Consider the following 25,842-nt stretch of genomic DNA (forward strand, 5'->3'; position numbering starts at 1 on the left):
TGCGTAAAACTGCTTTTCCAAAATTACTATCACTTCTTGAAAAATTGTCCGGACAGTAGTGGAAAGTGAAAGTGTGAACTGATGATCAAGTTGCATTTTTCCAAATGCCATGAACAGGCATGGCTCACAAATGAGCTACTGGAGCAGCCATGGATCTCACTTGATGAGACTTGCCAGTCTGTGATCTAGAGGCCAGCTAGAGCATAGCAATGTGTGATACAGCAGGACAAAATCTACTTGGAAACCACTGTTCCTAGTCAATTAGAATGGTAAGAGATGAAGAGTTGAAAAGCCCAATGATAAGATTTCTTCAGATAATAAGGTTAGGCCCTTATGCAGTACAGTGAATGGAGGGCCTTCTTCCCCTTCATGGGCATGAGGTCTGGCTGAAGCCACTTTTGACAGAAACTTGGGCAGAATACATAGCACCCCTCTGTTATAGAAAAACTGCATGTGAGGTGAGTAGTGGATCAATGCCTGAAGTGCTCAGAATCTTCTAGCTGACGTGAGAGCGATTAGAACATCACTTTCCAGGTGAGGAACTTTAAAGAAGTCAACTAACTAAAGCAGTTTCATTAGTTGTGTTAACACAACATTGAGGTCCCATGGCATAAGAACATAATAAATTGCCATACTGGGTCAGACCAAGGGTCCAACAAGCCCAGCATCCTGTTTCCAACAGTGGCCAATCCAGGTTACAAATACCCAGCAAGTACCGAAACATTAAGAATATCCCATGCTATTCATGCCAGTAATAGAAGTGGTTATTCCCCAAGTCAACTTGATTAATAGCAGTTTATGTACTTCACCTCGGAACTTTCATGGCATACCCCCCTAGTGCTTCTATTATCTGAAAGGGTAAATAATCGATTCCCATTTATGCCCCCCCCAACAGTCTCTTTTTCAAGCTGAATAGTCTGAACCTCTTTAGCCTTTCCTCATCAGGGAGCCATTCCATCCCCTTTATCATTTTGGTTGCCCTTCTCTATACCTTCTCCAGTGCAACTATAATCTTTTTTGAGATGCAGCAACCAGAATTGCACACAGTACTCCTAGGTGCAGTCTCACCATGGAGCGATATAGAGGCATTATGACATTCTCCATTTTATTCACCATTCCCTTTCTAATAATTCCTAACATTCTATTTGCATTTTGGACAGCCACAGCACATTGAGCCGATGATTTCAATGTGTTATCAACTGCGACGTCTAATCTTTTTCCTGGGAGGTAACTCTTACCATGGAACCTAATATGTAACTACAGCATGGGTTATTTTTACCTAAATGCATCATCTTGCTCTTGTCCACATTAAATTTCATCTGCCATCTGGACATCCAATCTTCCAGTCTTGCAAGGTTCTCCCGCAATTTATCACAATCTGCATGTGATTTAACATCTATAAATTTGATCACCTCTCTCGCATCATTTTTCCAGATCATTTATAAATACACTGAAAAACACTGGTCCAACTACTGATCCCGAGGCACTCCACTGTTTACCTTTTTCCACTGTGAAAATAGACCATTTAATCCTTCTCTCTGTTTCCTGTCTTTTAACCAGTTTGCAATCCATGAAAGGTCATGGCCTCCTATCCCATGACTTTTTAATTGTCTTAAAAGCCTCACAAGAGGGACTTTGTCAAATGTCTTCTGAAAATCCAAATATACTACATCTACTGGTTCACCTTTATCCACATGTTTATTAACCTCTTCAAAAAAAGTAGCAGGTTATTAAGGTAAGGACTTCCCTTGGGTAAATCCATGCTGGCTGTGTTCCATTAAACCATGTCTTTCTATATGTTCTGTGACTTTGTTCTTTAGAATAGTTTCCACTATTTTTCCTTTGCACTGAATTCAGGATCACCAGTCTATAGTTTCCGGATCACCCCTGAAGCCCTTTTTAAATATCTGGGTTACACTAGCCACCCTCCAGTCTTCAGGTACAATGGATGATTTTAATGATAGATTACAAATTTTTACTAATAGATCTGAAATTTCATTTTTTAGTTCTTTCAGAACCCTGGGGTTTATACCATCCAGTCCAGGTGATTTGCTTCTCTTTAGTTTGTCAATCTGGCCTTCTACATCTTCCAATTTCACTGTGATTTGGTTCAGTTCATCTGAATTATCACCCTTGAAAACCACCTCCGGAATCAGTGTTTCCCCAACATCCTCATTAGTAAACACAGAAGCAAAGAATTAATTTAGCCTTTCCCTGATGGCCTTATCTTCTCTAAGAGCCACTTAAACCCCTCAATCATCTCATGGTCTAACTGACTCCCTCACAGTTTTCCTGCTTCGGATATATTTTAAAACGTTTTTATTATGAGTTTTTGCCTAGACAGCCAACTTCATTTCACATTCTTTCTTACCTTGTCTTATCAGTGTGGCTTGGCCACTGGAGGTCTTGTATGCCATAAGCTTTTCATGAACTAAAAGGATGTATGAAGATCGGGTTACCATCTACATGAACATGGCAAGCTGCAATGGCACTAAGATGTACTAAGACCCAAGGAAGGGAGACAGAATAAGTACTGAAGTAACTCCTTTGGGTTGCAAGCAATCAGGTCCAAGGAACTTACTTGACACCAATATGAAAATATTTTCCATGTAAAACAGTAAGCTGTTTTTGTTGAAGGCTACCTGGAGGAGATCAATATTTTCAACTTTCTTGGACAATGACAGTGATGAGATCAGCAAACGCTGAACATCCATGCCATCAGGTTGAAAAGGGAAAGGTTCGAATGACAGATGACCCTCCTTCTAAATTAAAGTCAGATCAGATCCCAGAGGGATTGGCATGCTGACTGACAACCGGATGAGTTACAAGAACCACACTTGCCTGGGCCATGCTGCAGCAATGAGATCAAGAGTACCTATCCTTCAGCACTTTCTACACTATTCAGGCCACCAATGGAAGTGGTGGAAAAGCATAAAATAGATCTGAAGCTCATTTGAGCAGAAAAGCAACTGGATCGGACTTGAATTTTCTTCAAAGAATGGAGCAGAATCTTTTCACGTTCCAGCTGGCCGCTGATGCAAACAAATCACGCGACAGGTAGTCCCAGAGATCGAACAACTTGTCTGCCACTGTTTGATCTAGAGACCACTTGTGGGGATAAAACACTCTGCTGAGGTGTTCCATCAATGTGTTGGAGATCTCAAGAAGGCACGTTGCTTGCAGGATGGCTTTGTGGCTGAAAGCCCACTCCCAAATTCTTAGGCATTCCTGGGCAGAGGGTCCATGACCCTATGCTCTTTGATTGTTCACACAAAATATAGCTTCTTGATCATCGATTTGGATCAGAATTCTCTTTCCCTGAAGGAAATGTGAAAAAGCTCTCAGTACATGTCTGACTGCTCGTAGCTCCAGAAGACTGATTTGAAACAGATGTTCTGTCAACCAGGTTCTTTGGGTTCAGAAAGGACCCTTGTGTGCACCCCATTGCCTAGTGGATGCATCTGTTGCTTTTATCACTTGATGAGGCAGAAGCTGCAGGGGAGCTCCCATCTCCAGGACATCTGGGTCTAGCTATCTGTGGACAGACCCCCTTCATTTCTGCAGTGACCCTCGCTGGGAACAAAAAGGGCTGAAGCAACTGATTCCACCGAGTGCAGAAGCCCCACTGGAAATTCCACAGGTTGAGGTGGGTCATGGAGATCACATGTACCACTGCTGCCATATGACCAAGGACAACAAAAATCTCCCTGGCCGGGACTTGATCCTTAAGTAGAAGGCTCAAGAACAAGGTTCAAAAGGCAGCACGCTGACTCCAATGGAAAGCACACCCTCTCTTCCAGAGTCTATCCATGCCCCTATGAACTTGATTCTTTGGTTAGGGACAAGGTTTGATTCGGTGAAGTTTACAATGAACCTCAGTGACTGAAGCTAGTTAGACTCCCTGCAGAAGACAAACACCTGTGCTTGGGAAGGTCCTGCCACTAGCTAATCATCCAGTTAGGGAAAGACACAGTTCACCTGATGACAAAGATGCACTTCTACTACAACTAGGTATTTGTTGAAGACACTTGAAAACCCAAAAGGGAGGACCCTGTATTGGTAGTGAGATGAATCTACTATGAAACAAAGGTATTGCCAAAGGGAGCGATGTATGGGTATGTGAGCATACATATCTTTCAGATGCAGGGAATACAGCCAGTCTCTGCTTGAATGAAGCCTGTGGAGAGAGTCATTTTGAACGTTTCCGCTAACAGACTCTTGTTCAGACTTCATAAATCCAGAATGGGTCTCAATCTCACCCCCACCCCCCACTCCCCGAGTTCTTGAGGGATATGGAAATAGCAGGAGAGCAACCCCCTGCCATTGTGATTTGGAGGGACAAGTTCTATCACCAGCTGGCTGAGAAGTGACTCCATCTCAAGACAGAACTGGATCAAATGAGATGATTCCAGAATAAAAGGTCAAACAATGGTGCAGCACTGGAAGGTGGGGGAAGCGCAAACTATAACCAGACTCCACAATTTTGAGGACCTAATAGTGCTTGCTGTTCTTCTGCCATTCCTCCAGGTGAAAATGAATGCTACCCCTTTCCAGATGGGTCAAAGCTTGTACATAAAGTCCGGTCAAAAAATAGGCCCAAACTTGGGTTGGGCTTGTTGTGATGTCCTGCTTCTCTCTCTCACACTGACATCCATGAGCCAGATGCTGCTTTTGTGAAAGCGTAGATGATACATGATACCATGGAAATTGAGGAAACGTGTGTCTCAGGAAGCAGGAGCACTTAAAAGCAAAAAAAAGGACACCTAAATTAAGATAGCTAATCAGATTCTGTCAAAATGAACTTGCTTCTTAATTTGAGTGACTGTTTGTCTGAGCTCATCCCCATAGAGGATCTCACCATAGCAGGGACCATCAACCAACTTGTCGTGAACATCCTCATGCAAACTGCTGGCTCTCAACCAAGCTATTCAGCATGCTCCAATGGCCACTGCCAAAGATCTGGTTCCAGTATCAAATAATCTGAATTCAGAGTAGAGAATATAATGTTAACATTCCTCTGTGTTCTGAAGACAGTCCACCTGTACTTCATCCAGAGACTCTAGCAAGGGTTTCAGCTTCAAAATACAATCATGTCAGTTTTGCACCATGTAGAACTGATAGGCTATGATGTAAGCATTGAGTATCGAGTGTCGAAAAACCTTCTTTCCAAAGTTATCCAACAGTCTAGGATCCTCATCTGGAGGATTGTTAAAGAAAATCCTAGTTTTCTTTGCCAGTTTCAGTGTCGATTCCACTACCACTGACTAGTATGGTAAATGGACTACAGCAAAACCCAGGGCTTGCTGAACTCTAAAATTTAAGATCCAGTTTCCTGGCTCTTGGTGGGCAGGACGGTGGAGTCTCCCACATTCTTATTTGTCAATCCCATAAGATTGAGTGCAACAGAATTGCTGTGGGCTCAGAAGGAGTTTCCAGGATCTGGAGAAAACCAAAGACTTTGGAGCAGGGTTTTTGTCCTTGTTGATTTGACTCCTGACACCTTACCCAACCTGCCCAAGAATTTGGAGCATGAGATCCTCTTGGTGGTGTAGAATGCTCTGGCTAATCAGGTAGGGGGTCGGCCAGAGTCTCTATAGACCAAAACAATTGGTGAGGGGACATTAATGCAGGAACCCAATGATGATGAAGGCAATAGGGAAGAGGTCTCATCTCAGAGGGGAATATTTCTGGGGCATGCTTCAGACAATGGTGTCTCCTTGCTCAAGGAGCCTAGACACAGACACGGCCCTTGAAATTGCATAGTAAATCCCCTTTGGAACCTCTTGCTGATTTTTCCCATCTCAAATGCATCATGTGTTGATAGAGCCAGGGACAGATTCTCCAGTTGTGCAAGGATCCGATGCTGAATGCATCAACAGAACAAACAACAACTGAATTGATGCACCAAAGGCACTGTATCGACAGTGTTAGAACTTGATGTACCAATGGCACCAAGTGCATCAGTGGAATGGAACTGGATCTCAGCTTCAGTGGCATCAACTGCACCACTGGCTCCAATGCATGGTGCTTATTCTTGTGTGGACGAGCCTTATGAAGCTTGCGAAAGGGTTTCAGACCTTTGCGCATGGAGCATCCACACTTTTCTCAATTTGGCATAGAAAGAACCCAAGAAGGAACCACTCTGGCTTTCCACCAACCTTCAAATAGCCTCCATCTTCTAGGCCCTGTTCTTCTGGGATCTCAGAGATATCTGGCCGCAATTGTAACAATTAGTTGTGTCATGGTCTCATCCCAGACACCGATAAAAAAAAGATTGTGGTTGACTGTTATGGACATCTTCTGGCCACAAAGGCAGTCTTTGAAGCCCTGTGGACTTCTTAGAATCAGACATGATAACCTTTTAACTTCTTTCCTTTTTATTGGTAGTACTGAAAAGTGTTGTCGAGGGGCTGCTGAGGCAACTCAATTCGAGTTAAGCTGCACCAAAAAATTGGAATTTCCGTGCAGGAGCTCAGATGAAAAAAAGACTGATATGCTCATGAGGTAGTGCTGGCACGGGTTCTCTATGAGCTAGGAGAGAAAGGTCCATTCAGCACCAATGGATAATATCACCCAAAGTTCATAGCTAATTTAGCCTTGCTTGTCGACAGAGAACAATATACCTGCCTTCTCGTCACATGAACTAAATAAAAACTAAAGTTGGTTCAGTGTCATGCATGCTCTTCTCTACAGATATCCCTCCAACAATATACCTGACAGAGCTTCTACTGAAGCTATTTGTTATTAGAGAACTTCTGTCCGTCTCCAGTGATGCTTCAGCTCCCTTGCTGAGCTTGAGATGTGTATATTCCATCCGAAGCTTTCCATTAGACCCAGCAGACGTTTACAAGGAAAAGCACTCCAAATTACAGAAAAAAGTTCAATAAAAATTCAATTTGGCCTAAGCTATTCAGCCCCAATAGATTTTCAAGGAAAGCACATATTTCAACCCAGTCAACTTGAGTCAGCTAGACTGATAGACTATCTCCTTAAACTGAGAAAATGTTTTAGCTAACTGCTCCTGCTTATCTATACTATCGTGGGGCTCCACATATGCAATGTATTGCTATATTATACACACACACACAAATTTTATGTTTGACAAATTTTTTTTCTGAAAGTCTTGGCACCACATGGTAGTTTTATACAAATGCAGAGACTAGAACTTGTTAACTGAAAATATTTTCAGCTAACATGCACTCCTACTCACAACCCACCCCCTCCAATAAAAAATAAAAAAAAATAAAAAAACATCTTTCAGCTGCGTTTGGTTATATTCCATTCACAAGAGCTTAGCATATAGACACGACAAACAAATTGATTAGCTTTTCCAAGCAAATTCATATCAGAGCTCGATTTCACACTTCTTGATGCAAGTCCAAAGGCACCCACACATACAGCTGTTTCATGAGATACCTTCGGAAATGTGGTGGTAGCGATGTAACCAAACTGCACACAAGCTCAGAATATTTTAAGGTATAAAATAAAAACATGTAAGCTATGTTATTTAGCCATCTTTTCCAATTCTGACTTATCTTTTTTAAATTAACTTTTGCAAAATGTTATTCATAAACAATGATCCATACAAGCTTTTAGGGCGACTTTCTTTTCATGTCTAAATCTGCTATGGTACTTTTATTTTAAAGGCAATGGAAAAAAGCAACCAGACTTGAGCGTCCCTTTAATGTGCCTTTTCTCCTAACAATCTTTCTTTTCAAAGTAATAAACATCCAATACAGATATTTTCTGACATCCAAATTCACCTGGCTTTACCTTCAAAATTCTGTTGTTTGAAGTTAAAACAGCCAGCATGTAGCCAGTTCACACAAAGTATATATATATTATTGCAGTTAGGCGAATGTGACGTTCTCAAAAATCACTGGTGTATGTTAACATGTACTTTCCAATCCAGAACAAAAATCCATCTTTGAGACAAGTGTTACATTCAGACAAAACCATGCATAGCGGCCAGTTAAACAAAAAAATATAGATATATATTGTCCTTACCACCTATGTAAAACATTAAGCACAATTGTTTTAGTGGAACACAAGCCTTGTCGGAATGAACTGAATATGAAACAAAAAAAAGGTATAAAAGATGGCAAAAGAGACAACAGTAATTATGGCAGTAATTTCAGTATAACACCATGGCAGAAAAGTAAATATTTAAAGCTTCCTACTTGCTCAAGTTTTGATCAATTTTAATGAGGTTTTACACTGGACATCTATGCCTCTACTTAAATAATACACACATTTTCTAAGCTCTCAGGTTTCTCAGGATCTGCAGAAAACTCCTTCACAAAATCATTTTGGAGAATATGAATTCAGAAACACTTCCAGTCCTACATTTTAGACAAAGGGCCTGATTTACTAAGCTTTTTCCTATAAACAAAAAATGGGGCAACAATCCTTAGCAAGTCAGATCCAAAGTATTTCCAGTGACTAAACAGCAGTAAGAAAGAGGAGAGAGATATGGCACAAAAGGGAAATAAATATAGCAGCCCTGGACTTCAGCAGGACTGAATGAAAACAAAACCAAAAAAAATCATCTTCAGGGAATGTTTTCAAATAAAGAAATACATTTTCTCTACCTTTCTGGGCATGCCTGAATGAGGCATTGCTAATTTTAATGTTTAAGTAACTGTCCCTTGCTCTTCAAAATCTACTGCAGCACCATAAAAATATTAAACAATGTTTCCAAAGCACCCTTGATATATTTCTAGGATATATTCACGGATTACTGCTTCAGCTTAGCTACAGTGATATCCAAATGGAGTTTACCATTCGTTGCAGTAAGTGGAAGAATGTGGCTTTCTATACAGAAATCACACTTGCCACTAAAGTATCTGAGGGAGTAATGCTATAACCTATCTTACAACACCGGAGCAAAATAAAAGGAGAGGGACTAAAGAATGCACCAAATATCACTGGGTAGTTGTAAAGCCACGTGGGGGAATCTGGCCTCCTTTTTCGTCTTTAGAATATGTTTTGAGTGCTCAGAATTCCACCAATGACTCTTGATGTTTGTACCAGCTGGCAGGAAGTGATGCCTCTGACTGATTTTAACATTTTTTGACAAGCAATACAGGATGTGGTCTTACTATTTTAATAGGACTTTGTTTACTGTAGTTTTATAGTTAACCACTTTGAGCTAAAACTGGAAAAACTGCATAAATGTAAGAACATAAGAAAATGCCATACTGGGTCAGACCAAGGGTCCATCAAGCCCAGCATCCTGCTTCCAACAGTGGCCAATCCAGGCCACAAGAACCTGGCAAGTACCCAAAAACTAAGTCTATTTACCCAAAAACTAAGTGTAAACACTCCCAGGCACACCATTTGATCACTGGGCTTTACACAGATCTTGCAAAGAATTTTTTTTTTTAATTATATTATTTTTTATTTTTGGTAGGAAGGAAGAGGAGGTAGGCTTTGTTGAAAAACATATGGAACTGAATTTATGGAATTCTGATCTTATATGAGATCAGCAGGAAACTATTGGAACTTCTGGAAGTGAATTGAATCACGGAGGTTTGGCCGATCTGAGGAACTCAGGAGGATAGTTAGAGAGCTTAAGACTGGGCCGAAGCAGCTTATGAAGCAATTCATGGGTTCCCGTACCCTGGGGTTTTGGTTGATAAGTATGGGTATTGGATTGGAATTAATAAATGTACAGGTTTGAAATGTTATTTAATAGTTATAAGATTATGGACACTTGAAATGTTGGCTGTTACTAAAAAAAAAAAAAAATGGGAATGACAGTTTAAAATAGGTTTTAATTTACTTTATGATTTTAATAACAATGTATTAGAAAAAAAATTATATATATGTGTAACATACCTCTAGGAACTAGGGCAGAGAAATGTTGAATCATCATTGTGACATGAAAAGACTGACAATAGAGTGCTGTCTCTTTAAGAGCTGGGGGGTGAAGGAGATTCAAAATTGGATTGTATTGAGCATGTGCAAACAGATCACTGCTACAGTCTGCACAGAGTTTCTGCCCTGCTCTGAACTAATAAATATTATCTGTGCTGATTAAGGTTCTTTTTTCTGGAACCCTGCTGTGGACGACTTGGGAGTAATTGAACTGTGCCCTGTCAGGATTCGAAGCTTTTCTTTCAGATAGAGGCTGCTGTATTGTGGATTTGACAGTTGAAGCAAAGAGCAGTACTGACGCCATCTTCAGCTCTAAATTCAAATGGACACACAGTAGGGTACAATCTGGGACTTTGCTTGTTCAGAGAATGCTTAAGGTCAGGTGCTATTATCACATGCTGATTCTGGTTGAAATACTTAACATGAGTTTATGACAAAGTTAAGTTTTCTCTTGTACTATATACATGTGTTTATATGAAAAATGCAAATGCTTAAGAAGTGAACAGATTTATTTCAGTCATTCATCCCAGTAAAGATAAAACTGTTACTCACTAAAGAGCGTGTGGATTCATTTCTGATACTGGGCTGGGAATCAAAGTGCAGGTTTCAGACACAAGGAGTCATAAAGAAATTTGAACTTATTTAACTGCATATTCTTGAGGGAGTATGGTGGAATGGCAGGCTATCAAATGGAAGGAACAAACAGGATACCATCATTTCAAGGATACCTTCATCCTATTTACGGCCAGATGTACTAAAAGGAGATTTCCATTTTGTGTCTATAGGAAACATGTTTAGTATGCCTCATGTTTAGTGATTCATCCTGAAACTTTTCACTCTAATTAGAGAACACCATTAGGGCTATACTCTCCTGAGAAAAGTGCATTCTGAGGTAAACAGTCAGTTAGCACCCTGGTGTACTGGATTCATAGAAACCTTGGCATTGCTAGGATGCAGCAAAGCCTTTTGCAGTGCTTTGATACCTTACCACCAGCATTAAGGGCCTGCTTTACTAAGGCTTTTCTCCCATTCTGAATTTATGAGAAAAAAAAAAGCTTAATCAATCAAGACCTAAATCTGAAACTCAACATATTGTACTGATCCCTGTCTAACTGGGACAGTCATGGCTAAGGATCTGAGTTGGCTCTGCACGCTGAGATTTAAATTTGCTGTTTTAACATAAAAATATTCTAATTAGCATGTTCCATTCACCAAGAATCCTTTCTACTTGCAAACTATAATTATAACATGTATTTACAGAACTATGTGATATAACATACCCCACCTTGTTAGCACTACCCAACATTAACATTTTCATCATAAATTTAAAAAAAAAAGAAACCAAAACCAAACATTAATATCTTTATATAGATATGTCAAGTAAAAAAGGTGCATATGCTCACTAATATTAAAGACTATGATGTACATCACAAATCTTTAAATATTTACTTTCTGCACAAAAATACAAACCCAGCTTCAAAAACATAAGTACTCGTTACAGATACTTACGTAGGAAACCAGTTCAATCCAAGGTGTTCTGTTTTAGAGTACAATACTCTCTCCAGCATTTCATAAAGTGGTCTCCATGCCAACTGTAAATCAGTTCTTGAAAGAAGCTCCTTTTTCCTAATTGAAGAAAAAAGGGGTATGTTTTTCTAACATCTGAAGTTATGCATTAGAAATGTTTCAATGTTTCTTCTGGGTATGCTAAAATACATTACTTCTGAATAATGGAAGGCTAGATTTGCATTTTAATAGTTGCAATACCTGCTATATATAAAGAACAGCTTAACTACAAGGCCAAGGAGACAAGATCACTTTTCATCCCATGTACCGAATGCCACAATATACAATCAAAACAAAATAAAATTTAACATTGGCATCCATCTAAAGCAATGGTACCAGCAAAAAAGTAAAAGTAATATAAAGAAATCTACTGGCCTCAAACAGCAAAATTTACTCTCTCCCTTGCCCTTAAGCTTTTAAAATCAAAAGTCAAAAAGAAGGATGCATTCAGTGATGAGATTCAGTGGGGTTTGTCATCGAAAATCTGTCCAGCTCCCTGCTTTCTTCTCTGACAGGGGGATGGATGCTTAGATCACAGCAGTATGCAGCAATTTCCCTGTGGGCTCTGCACAATGGTATGACGGGTACAAGAATTCCTTCATATTCTCTCATGGGAAATATTTTTAAAAATGCAAAAACTGATTGGCCCCTCTATCATTTCATTTAAAAACAAACTTTAGTCATTGCAAATGAAGGGTCATGGTGCTGCAGCCCTAGTACAAGCCATTTCTGATTCAGCTCAAAGCCCAAAAAACCAGGAGGAACACTTCTGAGATGACTTGTAAAGAAGATGACTTGTAAAGAAGAGATTTGCTTTAAAAACCTAGCTCTTTTCTGCTGAAAAAAATGGAAAATTTAGCCTGAAAGCTCTTTCTATAAAGCTACTGCTTTCATTCTGAATCTCTGCATATGAAGGAGCCACTGTGCTTATACATGTGGACATCACACAGATAATATGTATGGTACAAACTATAAGTACAGCTTCAGAAACAGAGAACAGAACTCAGGTAAGGGGAGTTTTCAAAAGAGCAGGCATGGCCAGAAGAAAATAAAGACTCGCGTTATCCCAAAAAGGATGCAAATGCAATAAAATATCGGGATAAAAAAGAAAGGACCAGGAATAAGTTAAAAGAGGAAGCAATAATGCCAAATATAGCAGGCACTATTTTGCAAAATCTAGGTTATAGACTAATACCGCTGAACAAATCTGGAGACAAAATTGCCCACCACTGGGAACAGTGCAATGCAGTGTCATCAAGTTCATTGGGATGTAACAGGTCATTTGGATCTTTCTAACTTGGCATTGCTAAGTGATAAAAAGATGATTCTAAACCAGCTGAGTGGCTCCATGAAATACAAATAAATAAATGTATTTATCTGAACTGATTGATGTCCCAATGGTGATACTCTAATGGGCTAATTTTTAAAGCCCAGCACACGCTGAAATCGGGGGATAAGTGCATGGCCGCGTCGAGCGCATTTTTAAAACGGCCCGGCCATGCACGTATCTCCCCCGTAGGCGTGGAAGTGTCAGGCCTTTTAAAAATGGTGGGCCAGGAGACGGCAGTAACAGCGTCATTTTGTGCTATCCCGGTGAAGCACGCACTGGCCTACTCTTGCTCCGTGGAGCGGGCAAGTTCAGAAACAAAAAAACTTACTTTAGTTAGAGTGGGTTTTAGGGGTCAGGGAGGAGAGGGGAAAAGGAAGGAAGGAAAGATAGGTAGTGGGATAGGGAACTGGGGCTGGCCTGATTGCGTCGCCGCACTTTTTTTGTTTTATAAAATACCCCTCCTCCTTCCACAAGCAGGTCGGAACCCGGGCAGGCCTTTAAAAATTTACCCCAAAACCTCTATCATTTCCTGAAGACCAGTGGTGAACTTTGCACATGCCAAAGGTTGTTACACATGTGAATACTTAATACTGTAATTAATAGTGAACATGTATTTTAGCATGCTTTAATTGACCAAGATGAAAAGTTAGATCTAAGTCAAAAGCAAAGTCACTCAATATAAAGACATGGGCATTATCAGTTCATTGTCCAGCAGAACAGGAAACCAAATAGTTTTAATGAATGTTAGTGTTTAGGGGGAGTGACTATTTTAAACAGCTTTATCAGCAACAAGATTCTGCAAGCTTTCATCATCAGGTAATGCCAGGTGAATCTGACCAATCTAACTAATGTTGCCTGCTCCAGTACCAATTATAAATCTGAATACAGGTGTGTGCACTGGAAACTAAAATGGTCTAAGCACAGGGTAAGTTAAGAATACTCTTTCCATAACTAAAGTCAGGTATCCTGTACTACAAAAAAAAGCATATAATCAGTAACTACGAGGTCAGTGTACTAAAGTGAAAATGTGCTTTGCAAAACAAAAAAATGCACAAGGCCACTTTACAGTACAAAATGTTTGCACAAAACTTACATACTCATCTATAAGTCTCTCTCATGTATAAGTCAATAGGCAATTTTGAGACCAAAATCTGTTGTATAAATTGAGCTTTAAAATGAGTGAGCTATCAAGAAGATAAAAATTCAAGAAAAGCCATGTCCGAATTAAAAAATGTCAAGTATATCAGCATTAGCAGCTTAACTCATGTTGCTAACTCCGCTCTGTTTCGGCAGTTCACGCATATGTATGCACATACCTGAAGGACTTTATAGTATACGCGGAAAACAGATAGTATGCGTGTATAAGTCAAACCGGCTTTTTTGGGTCTGTTTTCCAGCATAAATTTCTTGACTTATACACGAGAAGTAGTCTGCTCTGCACAAAATTTGCTTTAATTCCCCTTCAATCAGCTACAGAGATGCAAAACCATACAAAGTTACCCATGGGGAGGGGTTGCTGAGGGGAACGAATTTGAAATAATGGACATGCGAAAAAGGCTTTGCAGAGGTGTAATTATTTTTGGCAGCCCAAGGGGAACAGGGCTGTGCACAAAATGGCTTAAAAAGGACATGAGCCTACATGTACCACCCCAATACCATCGGGGGGGGGGGGGGGGGAGCAGGCATTAAGGGGCAAATAAGTGCCATAGTTGGACTTGTAAAAAATACAATTTTGATCCTTCCCTGGCCTCCTCCCAGCTTACCCAATAGCTTGATGCCCATTCACTCCTGCCCTCTGGCAGTCTTTTTCAAAATGGCACTGCTTCACTAGATCACCCTATTCACAAGCAAAGGAGCAAATGGGGTTAGTGGTGCCAGTTTGAAAATGGTGTCTGGGGGGGGGGGGGGAGGGGGAGGGATTAAGTAGGCATTGCTCATGCCCCAGGAAGACACCGCCCCGCCAACTAATGAGTAAGGTTGGAGAAAGGGTGAATTTTTTTTTTAAACAATATTTTAAGGGCCACAAGAGGGATGTGGATTCTAACAGCTCTATCGCTCTGATATGTTTTTGCCCCTCCCCAAGGGGCTCAGGGGCAGGATGGGCCCTGGCCACCAGGGAGGTTCCTTTGGGATGGGAAGAACCTCATGTATAGGCCATGTGGCCCCTTTAAACCATGCAATCCCAAAGAGTGCTGCCAGTGAGCCAAATGTTCCACCTTTTGCCAGAAAAGTGTAAAGTTCTCGGCTAAGGCAACACACAGAATATTTTGTACAAAGGTTTGCCACAGATGCAAATGAGCTCATTTACATTAATAGCAAAAATTCACAAAATGGCTGCTAACCCATGGGTTAGTACATCAGCCTCTTAATGTTCATTTCACATCAGCTCAGAGTTGTATACCGATTGTTTAAGCAGCATGATGTACTCAGCATTTGCAGAGATCTTAGCAAATAGTGAAGGAATAGGATTTCTTCAATTTGAAATAGAACACTAGATATCAACAGCAGGCAACGCTGCTCCTTGAGCACAGATTTTCAGAATATCCACAATGAATATGCATGAGATGGAGGTGGTACATGCCAACAAATCTCATGAATATTCATCTTGAAAACTCAACTGGCTTGTGGCACTTGAGGACCAAAGTTATCTACCCTTGCTATAGATTAAAATTATGCAAGCCAGATGTCTGGCATAACATCATCCATTCACTTAACTATTACTTTAACAACCTATTATTACACATATAGAGAGAAGGGAGAAAGAGCAAGAGATGTAGATATATACTTACTTTAATAAGGTTATTAACAAACGTGCAAACCCTTGCATCATGCTTATTTCCAGCTTTTGAATTGTCACCAACTCATACAATAACTTGATAAACAAAACATGATCTTCTTTGCTAAATTTTCTTCCATACAGTCGGATATACCTGCAAATAAAAAATGTTACAATTAAGATCTTCTCTGTGATAATTCAGTCTAATATTCAAACCAACCTTATTTTGGAGAACAAAAGTAAATTACAGTGGTTATAGGAAGTCTAAACCACTTTCTAAAAGTGAAAAGCCTGGAAGTTAAATACAATTAACCAGTGTTTATTCCATGTATCCACACACCCTACCTCATAACTGCCGAGTGAAAAATATATTCCAGAATTCCTTAGAAAATGAAGAAATAAAAAAATGGAATATCTTGGGTGGATAAATGTCCCCTCTGCATCTCCCCTTATGTCAGTAGCAATCCTCGATACTTAAAGCTCTGGTGTAATCAAGCATTCAAAAACAAATACCAAATGAACTGGCAGTACCTGGATTAAATTCTACAGATTCATATGACGACAGGATAAATTCAGCATTTCCTGTTGGCTCTCTCTGCTGAGTAATGCAATTCAAAAGCAAAGCCCCAACCATTAGTGCTAAATAGGAAAGGCTAAAGAGGTTAGGGCTCTTCAGTTTGGAGAAAAGAGGGCTGAGGGGGGATATGATAGAGGTCTACAAAATCATGAGAGGTCTAGAACGGGTAAATGTGAATCTGTTACTTATTCTTTTAGACAATAGAAGGACAAGGAGGCACTTCATGAACTTAGCAAGTAGCACATTTAAAACTAATCGGAGAAAATTCTTTCACTCAATGCATAATTAAGCACTGGAATTTGTAGCTGGATTTAAAAAAGGTTTGGATAAGTTCCTGGAGGAGAAGTCCATTAACTGCTATTAATCAAGTTAAGACAGGAAATAGCCACTGCTATTACTGGCATCAGTAGCAAGAGGTCTGCTTAGTGTTTGGGTACCTGCAGCATGGATTGGCCACTGTTGGAGAAGGGAAGATTTTTGTACATAAATAAATGAATAAATGTAGATTTTGTACATGACTAAATGTAGATGTTGTACATGAAAAAATAAGACATTCCCCTGAAAATAACCCCTAATGCGTCTTTTGGAGCAAAAATGAATATGTCTTATTTTCGGGGAAATATGGTATTGGATAGGCTGCAATTTGCTGAATATGTAAAGAATACCTGGAAAATGAACATAGTGCAAATGGCAAATATAAAAAGGTCCATTGGGACTGGGGCAGTCAGAGCAGTTCCTTAGACCATTAGAATACAAAGTGATAGTCTTACTGCAGGTGGGCCTAATAAGGAAGGCATCTATGTTTTCCTTATTCCCCTAGGCCCATTGCACATATATGTCAACACTTGATACAGGAAGTTGCAATAGAAAATAAGTGACATTTGAATCTTTTGTATTTCTAAATTCAAGGTGCTCCCCCTCTTACTGGCCAATGGTCTTGTGTCCATACTGCATGCATAACCAAACATTAATTCAAAGAAGTTAGATTAACAAATATTTGTGGGAAGTGGATAGGCTTCCATCATTTCACCTCGTAGTCTAAAGTAATTTACTTCTTGGTCTAGCACAGGGTTGCAAGCGTTAACATGTGAAGGATGGATCCAGGCTATCTTTCCCTTTATTTTTACAGCTGTGTTGTGAGCAGAACTTGACAGGGTCCCTCCCAACATGATTTTAAGGTGTTCGCTCAGAGGAGGTTTCACCTGGGTGTATTCTATATACTAACCATACAAGGTACACTCTCTGGGCAACAAGAACTATTTTCTCTATATGGTATCACATAACACTGAATAAGAGAAAAGTGTACAATTTTATTATCATAATTTCAATGTTTCAGGAATGTGTCCATAAAGCATAAAACCATACTCACACTCATTCACACCTTAAAATTATCAGAATACACAATAAGGCCAGCATGTATGTTCACAATGAATCTGTATGATGTTATAATATGCATACAATGCAACATATAGCTAATTCCCTGTGGACTTGTCCACTTACAATCTATTTAATACTTAAATGCACAATACATCTATATTTTTCTTTAATGCTGGCTCCTCTCTTGTAATTCTTTTCTTTAGAAATCTCCGTTTTCAACTTGATTGTATTCACGTGGTCTGACCCCAACAAGCGGCCCCTGTTTCACATGCGTTTGCTTCCTCAGGGGGACTACAACCACTGAGAAAACCAAACGTAGATTTTAATTTTAATTCTAAACCCTAACTCTCCGGACACACTCACCATATATATCTATTAGCCAAATGTTTACCTCAAAGATCTAATTCTAGAATCCTTTAGTAATGATATAAAAAAGGTTAAATTGAGTAAGTTTTATAGGGATGAGCGGGATTACACACAAGGGTACGTGTATGCATGGATGCAGAAAGGGAGGAGATATAATAATAGATCACGATCTGGTTTCTCTTCGTCAGGAGATTCTTCTGATGATGACAAACCATTGGAGGATATACCAGCGAAACGAGTTACTTTTAAATCTGGATCAGATGATAGATCTAATGCTGAGGGAACAAACCAAAGGGTACCTTTTTTAAGATCACAAATGAAACAACCTCAAACAGAAACAGATACGGGTCAGAAAAATTTACACAGGGGAGGTTACAATCGTTACCGGAGATATTGAAGGAGAACCAAGATTTGAGTAAATGTGTTGGTTCAGTTATTAATATTTCATCTAAAAGGTTAACTAAAGATATGTTGTCAGTTTTGAACAAAGGTCTCACGTTTGTTCCCTCAGAGAAACATGCTCCCTTTACCACTAGGGTTGAATTGCAAAAATTCTTTAGAAGAATTAGATTAAAAGATTTTTTTGGTTTGACTGCCTATGAATCTAATTCTGATAAAAAATTATATCGGGCTTCTAAATGGATGCCTCCCACTCCCCCACATCCATTGGTGACAGCATTTGAACTTTTGGTAATGAAAGATTTGGATATTATAGAAACAGAGGCAGAAAAGCTCAAGTACAATTTGAGCAGAGCTGAACATCAAGCTATTAAAGAGTTACAAACTGAGGCTACTATAGTGATATCAGCAGCCGATAAAGGGGGCGCAGTTGTGGTGCAGAATACAACATGGTATAATCAGGAAGCAATGCAACAATTAGTAGATTCATCCACTTATACTGTGTTAGCAGAAGATCCCACAGAAGAATTGTCTGCAAGAGTTAAGGATTTGTTGGATAATGCCTTAAAAAACCGTGTTATCTCTAAACAAGAGTTTAATTGGTTATTTCAACCTCATCCTATGGTTCCATATTTTTATACTGTCCCAAAAATCCATAAATCTTTGAAGCGGCCCCCAGGCAGACCCATTGTGTCAGGCATTGGGTCTGTATTTGAGCCTATTGCGAAATACATTGATCGGTTACTTCAGTCCAGGGTGACAAGTTCAATCATATGTTAGAGATTCTATGGATTTTTTGAACAGTATTGCTCAGATACCAGTACATACAGTGCAGTGGTTAGTTACAGTTGATATATCATCACTGTATACAAATATCCCTCAATCTCAGGCTTTTGTGATAGTTCAAACTGTTGAAAGAAATGGATTTGTCAAGTAGAAAATACAATTTGTTAATGCAATTGGTGAAATTAGTATTGACAGAGAGTTATTTTCGATTTAATGGTGTGGTTTATAAACAAGTAAGGGGTATCCCCATGGGGTCCCCATTAGCTCCTACAGTTGTGGGATTGTATGTGGCACAGTATGAAAGTCAGTATATATATTCGTCTAAATTTTTTGATTGTATTACAACTTGGAAACGATATATAGATGACTTGTTTTTTCTGTGGAAGGGTGATGAGGACACACTATTAGAATTTCAAACCTATATGAATCAGTGTGATTGTCATTTACAATTCACTTTTGTGAAAGATTCCTCTTCGGTTGCTTTTTTAGATATGAAAGTGATTAAAGGTGAGATTTACTTTGATACCACGGTATTTAGGAAGCCTACGGACAGGAACACACTGCTTCATGCCGCTAGTTTTCATCCCAGAAAACTAAAAGAGAATATCCTGTGTGGTCAATTCCTTAGATACAGGAGGCTGTGTTCTTCTGTTGAAGAATACAGATTTAAGGCTCAGGAACTATCTGATAGGTTTGTGGAACGTGGTTACAATAAACGTTTGGTTAAAAGGGCATATAAGAGAGGTCTTTATGCAAATCGTGACAATTTGTTAAGAGTGCAACAAAAAGAGAAGATCTCAAGAATAGTATGTACATTACCATATTCCTCTAAGACATCAGCCATTAAGCATAGCATCATGAAACATTGGACAATCATGTCGGCTCTACCTAATTTTTCAGAATTACCTATTTTTGCCACTAAAAAAGGCAAGAATTTAAGGCAGAGATTGAAGAGAAGAGAACAGGTTAATGTGGAAGTGTCATCTTTGGGCCAGTTTCAGTGTGGTCATTGTTCTGTATGTACCAACGTGTTATCAATAAAACAGTATCAGTTTAGGAGATCCATGCATCCATATGCATTATTAGGACACTACACCTGCTCATCTGAACGAGTTGTATACGCTATAGTGTGTCCTTGTTCACTATTATATATTGGTCACACAAATAGAACAATAAGACAGAGAATAGTAGAGCATAAGAGTTGTGTGAGAACCCGGAAAGAATCTGCCCCGTTGGTGCATCATTGGTTACAACAAGCACACACTGTTAACGATATAAAATTTTTTGTTGTTAGGCAGTGCAATAACTCTGAAGGGGACACACAACGATTGTTGATGCAATAGGAACAACAATGTATTTTTGAATGGCAAACCCTTATGCCTCGGGGTTTGAATGCCGAAATTGAGTGGAATGCTTTTTTCTAAGGCGTAATGGTGTAATTAATGTATGGGTGATATACATTTGATCAGACAAATGGATTGATAATAGGGTGATTCAGTCAATATAAGTGCTGAATGCGCATTATGTCACATTAAAAGGGGTGTAAGGTTGCCGACGGTATGATGGCATTTTTGTCTTACAAGATAGTAACATTGAGCGGATGCGTGGTTGATGGGAATATTACGTTTTTTAGTGTGTTTTGGGATTAAAAGTGAGCTTTGAGACATCAGTGTGGAAAGTGCAAGCTAAGTTGAGAATATGACGTCATGCCGTAGCATTTAGGTACGTGGTACGCAGTAGTACATGATCTGGCACGTTAGGGCGGAGGCCCTACGCACAAGTCTTAAAAACGATCATTGGGGAAAGTTTGAGTACGCGAGTAAAACCATGGCGTAGTCACAAATTGTTGTGAGAAGAGAGGTTTCAACCTGTTCCTTACACGTCGCGCCGGGTAATCGGTAAGTGTAGTGCTGTGAAGTGATTTAGGGAAGTAAGTAAAGCAGGGTTGAACTTTATGAAGTTTCGTGTTTTGGTGTGTTATAGATTTCGATTGATGAGAGTCTGACGAGGAACTTTCTTTGGAAATGCTGTTTGCGGGTGTTCAGAAAGTTTAGAAAAACAGGAAAAAGAAAAAAAGAAAAAAAAGAAAATGGATGCAGTCTGGAGAATAATTTGAGTATAGACATCTTTGAGGTAAACATTTGGCTAATAGATATATATGGTGAGTGTGTCCGGAGAGTTAGGGTTTAGAATTAAAATTAAAATCTACGTTTGGTTTTCTCAGTGGTTGTAGTCCCCCTGAGGAAGCAAATGCATGTGAAACAGGGGCCGCTTGTTGGGGTCAGACCACGTGAATACAATCAAGTTGAAAACGGAGATTTCTAAAGAAAAGAATTACACGAGAAGAGCCAGCATTAAAGAAAAATATAGATGTATTATGCATTTAAGTATTAAATAGATTGTAAGTGGACAAGTCCACAGGGAATTAGCTATATTCTGCATTGTATGCATATTATAACATCATACAGATTCATTGGGAACATACATGCTGGCTTTATTGTGTATTCTGATAATTTTAAGGTGTGAATGAGTGTGAGTGAGAGTATGATTTTATGCTTTATGGACACATTCCTGAAACATTGAAATTATGATAATAAAATTGTACACTTTTCTCTTATTCAGTGTTATGTATTCTATATGCAAGATCGACTTGAGTTTCAGCAGTATAGTATTGACCTGTTGAGATGTCTTAGAAATAACTTCAGTTAATACTTTGCAATATGACATCATGGAATCCCTTAAGTAAAACTAATCACATTCAATTGGGTTCACTCCTGAAGCTGGGATTTTGGCACAAGGTGCCCAACAATCAAACGGCTCAGACTGTTAGTTCTGGCTGCAGTATTCTTAATACCAAACAAGACCATTTTTAGCACTTCTGAATAGGGTAACCCAATTTCTTTTACCATTTTAAACAGTCTAGTTTTAATGATTTGGTTTATCCTTTCATTTGGCTAGTGAAGTCTGTTTCATACTCATTAAAATGTCACTTGTTATTTATTTTATATTCCACTTTTTCAGGCACTTCAAAGCGGATTACATTCAGGTACTATAGGTATTTTTTATTATCTTATCACAAAATTCAGGCATTCAATCACTGTCAATACACAGGTACATCTAAGCAAAACACACATTCCTTGAGCAATATTTTTATCATTGTGGCAGCAATGTTAGATAGGCCTCTGTCCATTATTACCAAACAACATTGATAGTCCTAAGCTTTTGGTACATGCATAAGAGTCTATTTGCAATTTCACAAAGGGAACTCTAATCTGTTGGCAGTCTGTTGAGGAATTTTGATACCTGATGAAATGTTATGTTGTTTACAAATAATATAGTTTAGTATAAGGTTTGCTACAATCAGCCTGGACCTTATAAAAAGCATTCTTTTCAGCCGCATGTGCCATTTCATGTAAAGGCAAAAAGATTGGGGTGGCCACAAATCATCAGAACACAGTTTATAATTATCTCTTGCAGGGTAATAACATCCTGTATAGTAAAAATTAAGATATAAGTCAATTTGAAATTTTGTATGCCACTTCTAAGAAAGAAGTGAGTGTCGTTAACAAGTGAATGAAATTTTAAATTGTTGCACACCCACTAGTAGTACTGAATTTTATTCAACCTTGGTAATGAACACTTGTATTTTATCATTAAAATATATTTTAAAGATTATATGAACATAAAGGTAAATAATATTCTATGATACTTTCAGTTATGTCAACTCAAGGACAGAGTAAAATATGCAGTTGAATTGTTTTCTGCTTTATCATCATTTTTCTTTCTAGTTAAACAATGAGTATTCAAAAAGTAATTATACATTTATGAAAGTCATCGTTGTAACTTTTTTTTTTTTTTTTAATAATTGCTCTTAACATCGCATGCATACTGCAGTATAGAGAGAGAGACACACAACTTAGATAAACAAATGAATTCCTTGGGGAAAGGAATTTTACTATATTCAAATATACTTTTGTACAAAAATACATTATATAAATACATATATCATGGTTATTTACTCATCTACAGAAAAAATATTTAGTAATTTAAATGAGAACTTTCAAACAAATCTCATTATTAGTTTACCTAAACACACTATTTATTTATTTATTTATTTAATATAAATCAATGAAGATGCAAGTCATACAGCAACATAAGAGAAAAGAAAAACCTTTAAGTAAAACTGTCTAAACTTGGCTAATGAAAAGGTAGGGCCCCTAGTAAGTGTCTGCGTTAGGAGGGAGAATGAAGATCTTTTAGTCACTCAAAGCGGCCTGGTCAGAGTATTCAGAGTATAGAAATCAGGAATCCATAGCTTACAAAAATTCAGTGTCAAGAAATAAGCATAGCTGTTTTACAGTGGCAGGATGAGGGAGCCAATGAAAGGCTAAAGTATGGCAAGTATAGACAGAGGCAGAATGGAAAGGAAAACACAGAAAAAGATTAACATATTGTAACAATGTAGATTCACAGGGAAACTAGAGACCTGGCAAAATTAGGGAGGACATACTGAATATAGAGCTTGCAGGAGAGTTTTTAAACCAGGACCCAGAAAGAAAGAAAGGAAATAAGGACTGAAACTGGGAGTGGGATCTCAGATTTCAGGAAAAAACTAGTGTCTATTTCGACAGTAAGTGATTAATGTTAATTCTTATCTTACTTCAAGACTAGCTTACAAAATGAAAATAGGACTTGCAATAGTTCTATGCAATATAATTAGTTAACCAACAAATAAGCAAGTTAAGAGTATGTGTGTGCATATATAAAGTTATCAAGCTAAAACAAATATTATATAAATCTCAAGATTTCTCACATACACAATTTAATTTAGACCCCAAAATTAACTGTGAGCACAAACATCAAATGTGCCGTCATGAAGGCTACATGTTCCAAGATTTTCAAAATATCTATATTATTTAGTAGGATAAAATTATCATTCTAAAGAAAAACATTGAAAATAAACACAGATAAATAGAACATATCCTATGTTGCTGGCTTTAGGATATGTTCTATCCTAAAGCCAGCAAAACACTTACATTCTCCAGACCAACACCAGAATAATCATCACTTCTTTCCTGTTTTACAGCATAATTCCCCATATCGCAGCACAAAACCTTTCAAGTGAGGATAGACAAAAAGAACTTTCATAACCTCTCTTGTGTTGAACAGAGCACCTTAGAATCCCAAGACCTGGGATGGTTCTAGGTTGCTCTTTGTCTAGTTTATCACCCAGTCAAACTGCTGCAGATGAACAACTACATATGAGACTTGACTTTGCTACGAAGATTTGGCCAATCATCCAAATAAGGATGTACCATTATACACTGTTTGTGCAGGGACGCCTCCACTACTAACATGACCTTGGTATAGGTCCTAGAACTGAAAATGTTTGCTCAATATACAGAACCGCAGTATGCTCTGTGGGAGATTCAAATATGAATATGAAAGTATGTTTCTGCTAGATCTAGGGAAGCTAGATACCCTCCTTTTCTTACTGCTGCCATAACCGAGCACATCATTTCCATTTAAAAGTGGGGCATATGAAGACATTTGTTTACTCGTTTTAAATCTAGGACTGGGACAGAAAAAAAACATACCTCTGATACCACAAAATAGATTGACTAGGTAACCTTACATCTTTCCCTGTGGTGGTACTGGAATTATAGACTGGAGGTACTATAATTTCAATAAGGTAGTCCTCACCACACTCTCTTCAGGGGAGAAATACCCGGGAAAATCATGAAGGCCTTTGGGACTGGCTTTGTACATTCTGGGACTGAGGAGGGATATGACAGAGGTCTACAGAATCATGAAAGGTCTTGATCACATTAATGTAAATCAGTTATTTACTCTCTCAGGTAATAGAAGGACTAGGGGGCACTCCATGAAGACCCAAAAATCCGGTCACACCCTGGACCTAATCTTCACCAATAACAAAATTTCCAACATACACCCTCCCTCAGCCACCGCAATACCCTGGTCCGGCCATAAGCTTATCCAAACCAAGCTCCAACTATAACTCCCTCTCATGAAGCCAGACAATCCCACCGTCATCGAATACATCAAACCCTGCTCCAGCAACGACCTCGCTGAACTTCTACCCGAAGCCTTAAAGAGTCTCAACAAGAATGACGTCAACTTTGCTACCAACTCATGGATATCCATCAACTCAGACATAGCCAAATCAAAATGCCCCAGCCTAAGAAAAGTAATCAAAACATCAGTCAAGCACAAGACCTCCTGGTACACCCCGAATTAAAAAACACAAAGCGAATCCTGAGACAAACAGAAAAAAAAAATGGAGAAGAACTCCAACTCCAGAACTGAAAGACAAATACAAAACAATACTTCACATCTACTCAACTGACCTCAACACAGCAAAACGAGATTTCTATACCAAAAAAATCCATGACTATCAATTTAACCCTAGCACCCTATTCTCCTACGTCACAGACCTGACCAACCCAAACCAGAATGCTACATCCCATGACATCCCCACAATCTCCAGCGAAAACCTAGCGCACTTCTTTAAAGACAAAGTCTCCAACATCATCACCAAGATCCCCCCAGTCAACATGGACCCACCAGACTCACCCTCACACAACACCACGTGGTCACACTTTGAACCCGTCGCATCCACTGAAATTGAAACCATCATTCAAAAGACAAACCCTGCCACCCACCCCCTGGATCCCATACCCATCAAAATCTTTAAACTTGTTTCCAAGTTCATCGCCAGACCCACAACCGATATAATCAACTTATCCCTCGAGCAAGGCATCTTCT

General features: G+C 38.9%; 1 protein-coding gene across 2 annotated transcripts in view; it reads right to left on the bottom strand.

Annotated features, from left to right (window-relative positions):
- Positions 1-25,842, bottom strand: part of PSME4 (proteasome activator subunit 4) — a 389,258-nt gene that overhangs the window by 316,425 nt on the left and 46,991 nt on the right. The window contains exons 2-4 of one of the 2 annotated variants that reach the window (XM_029593433.1): positions 15,565-15,705; positions 11,389-11,505; positions 8,008-8,067 (exon numbers count right to left, since the gene is read on the bottom strand). In XM_029593433.1, the coding sequence (XP_029449293.1) occupies positions 8,008-8,067; positions 11,389-11,505; positions 15,565-15,705 (318 nt within the window). The remainder of the gene's footprint in view (positions 1-8,007; positions 8,068-11,388; positions 11,506-15,564; positions 15,706-25,842) is intronic. The other variant, XM_029593434.1, reaches the window with a different exon arrangement.

Source organism: Rhinatrema bivittatum, chromosome 3 (genome assembly GCF_901001135.1).
Source record: "Rhinatrema bivittatum chromosome 3, aRhiBiv1.1, whole genome shotgun sequence".
NCBI classification, from domain to species: Eukaryota; Metazoa; Chordata; class Amphibia; order Gymnophiona; family Rhinatrematidae; genus Rhinatrema; species Rhinatrema bivittatum.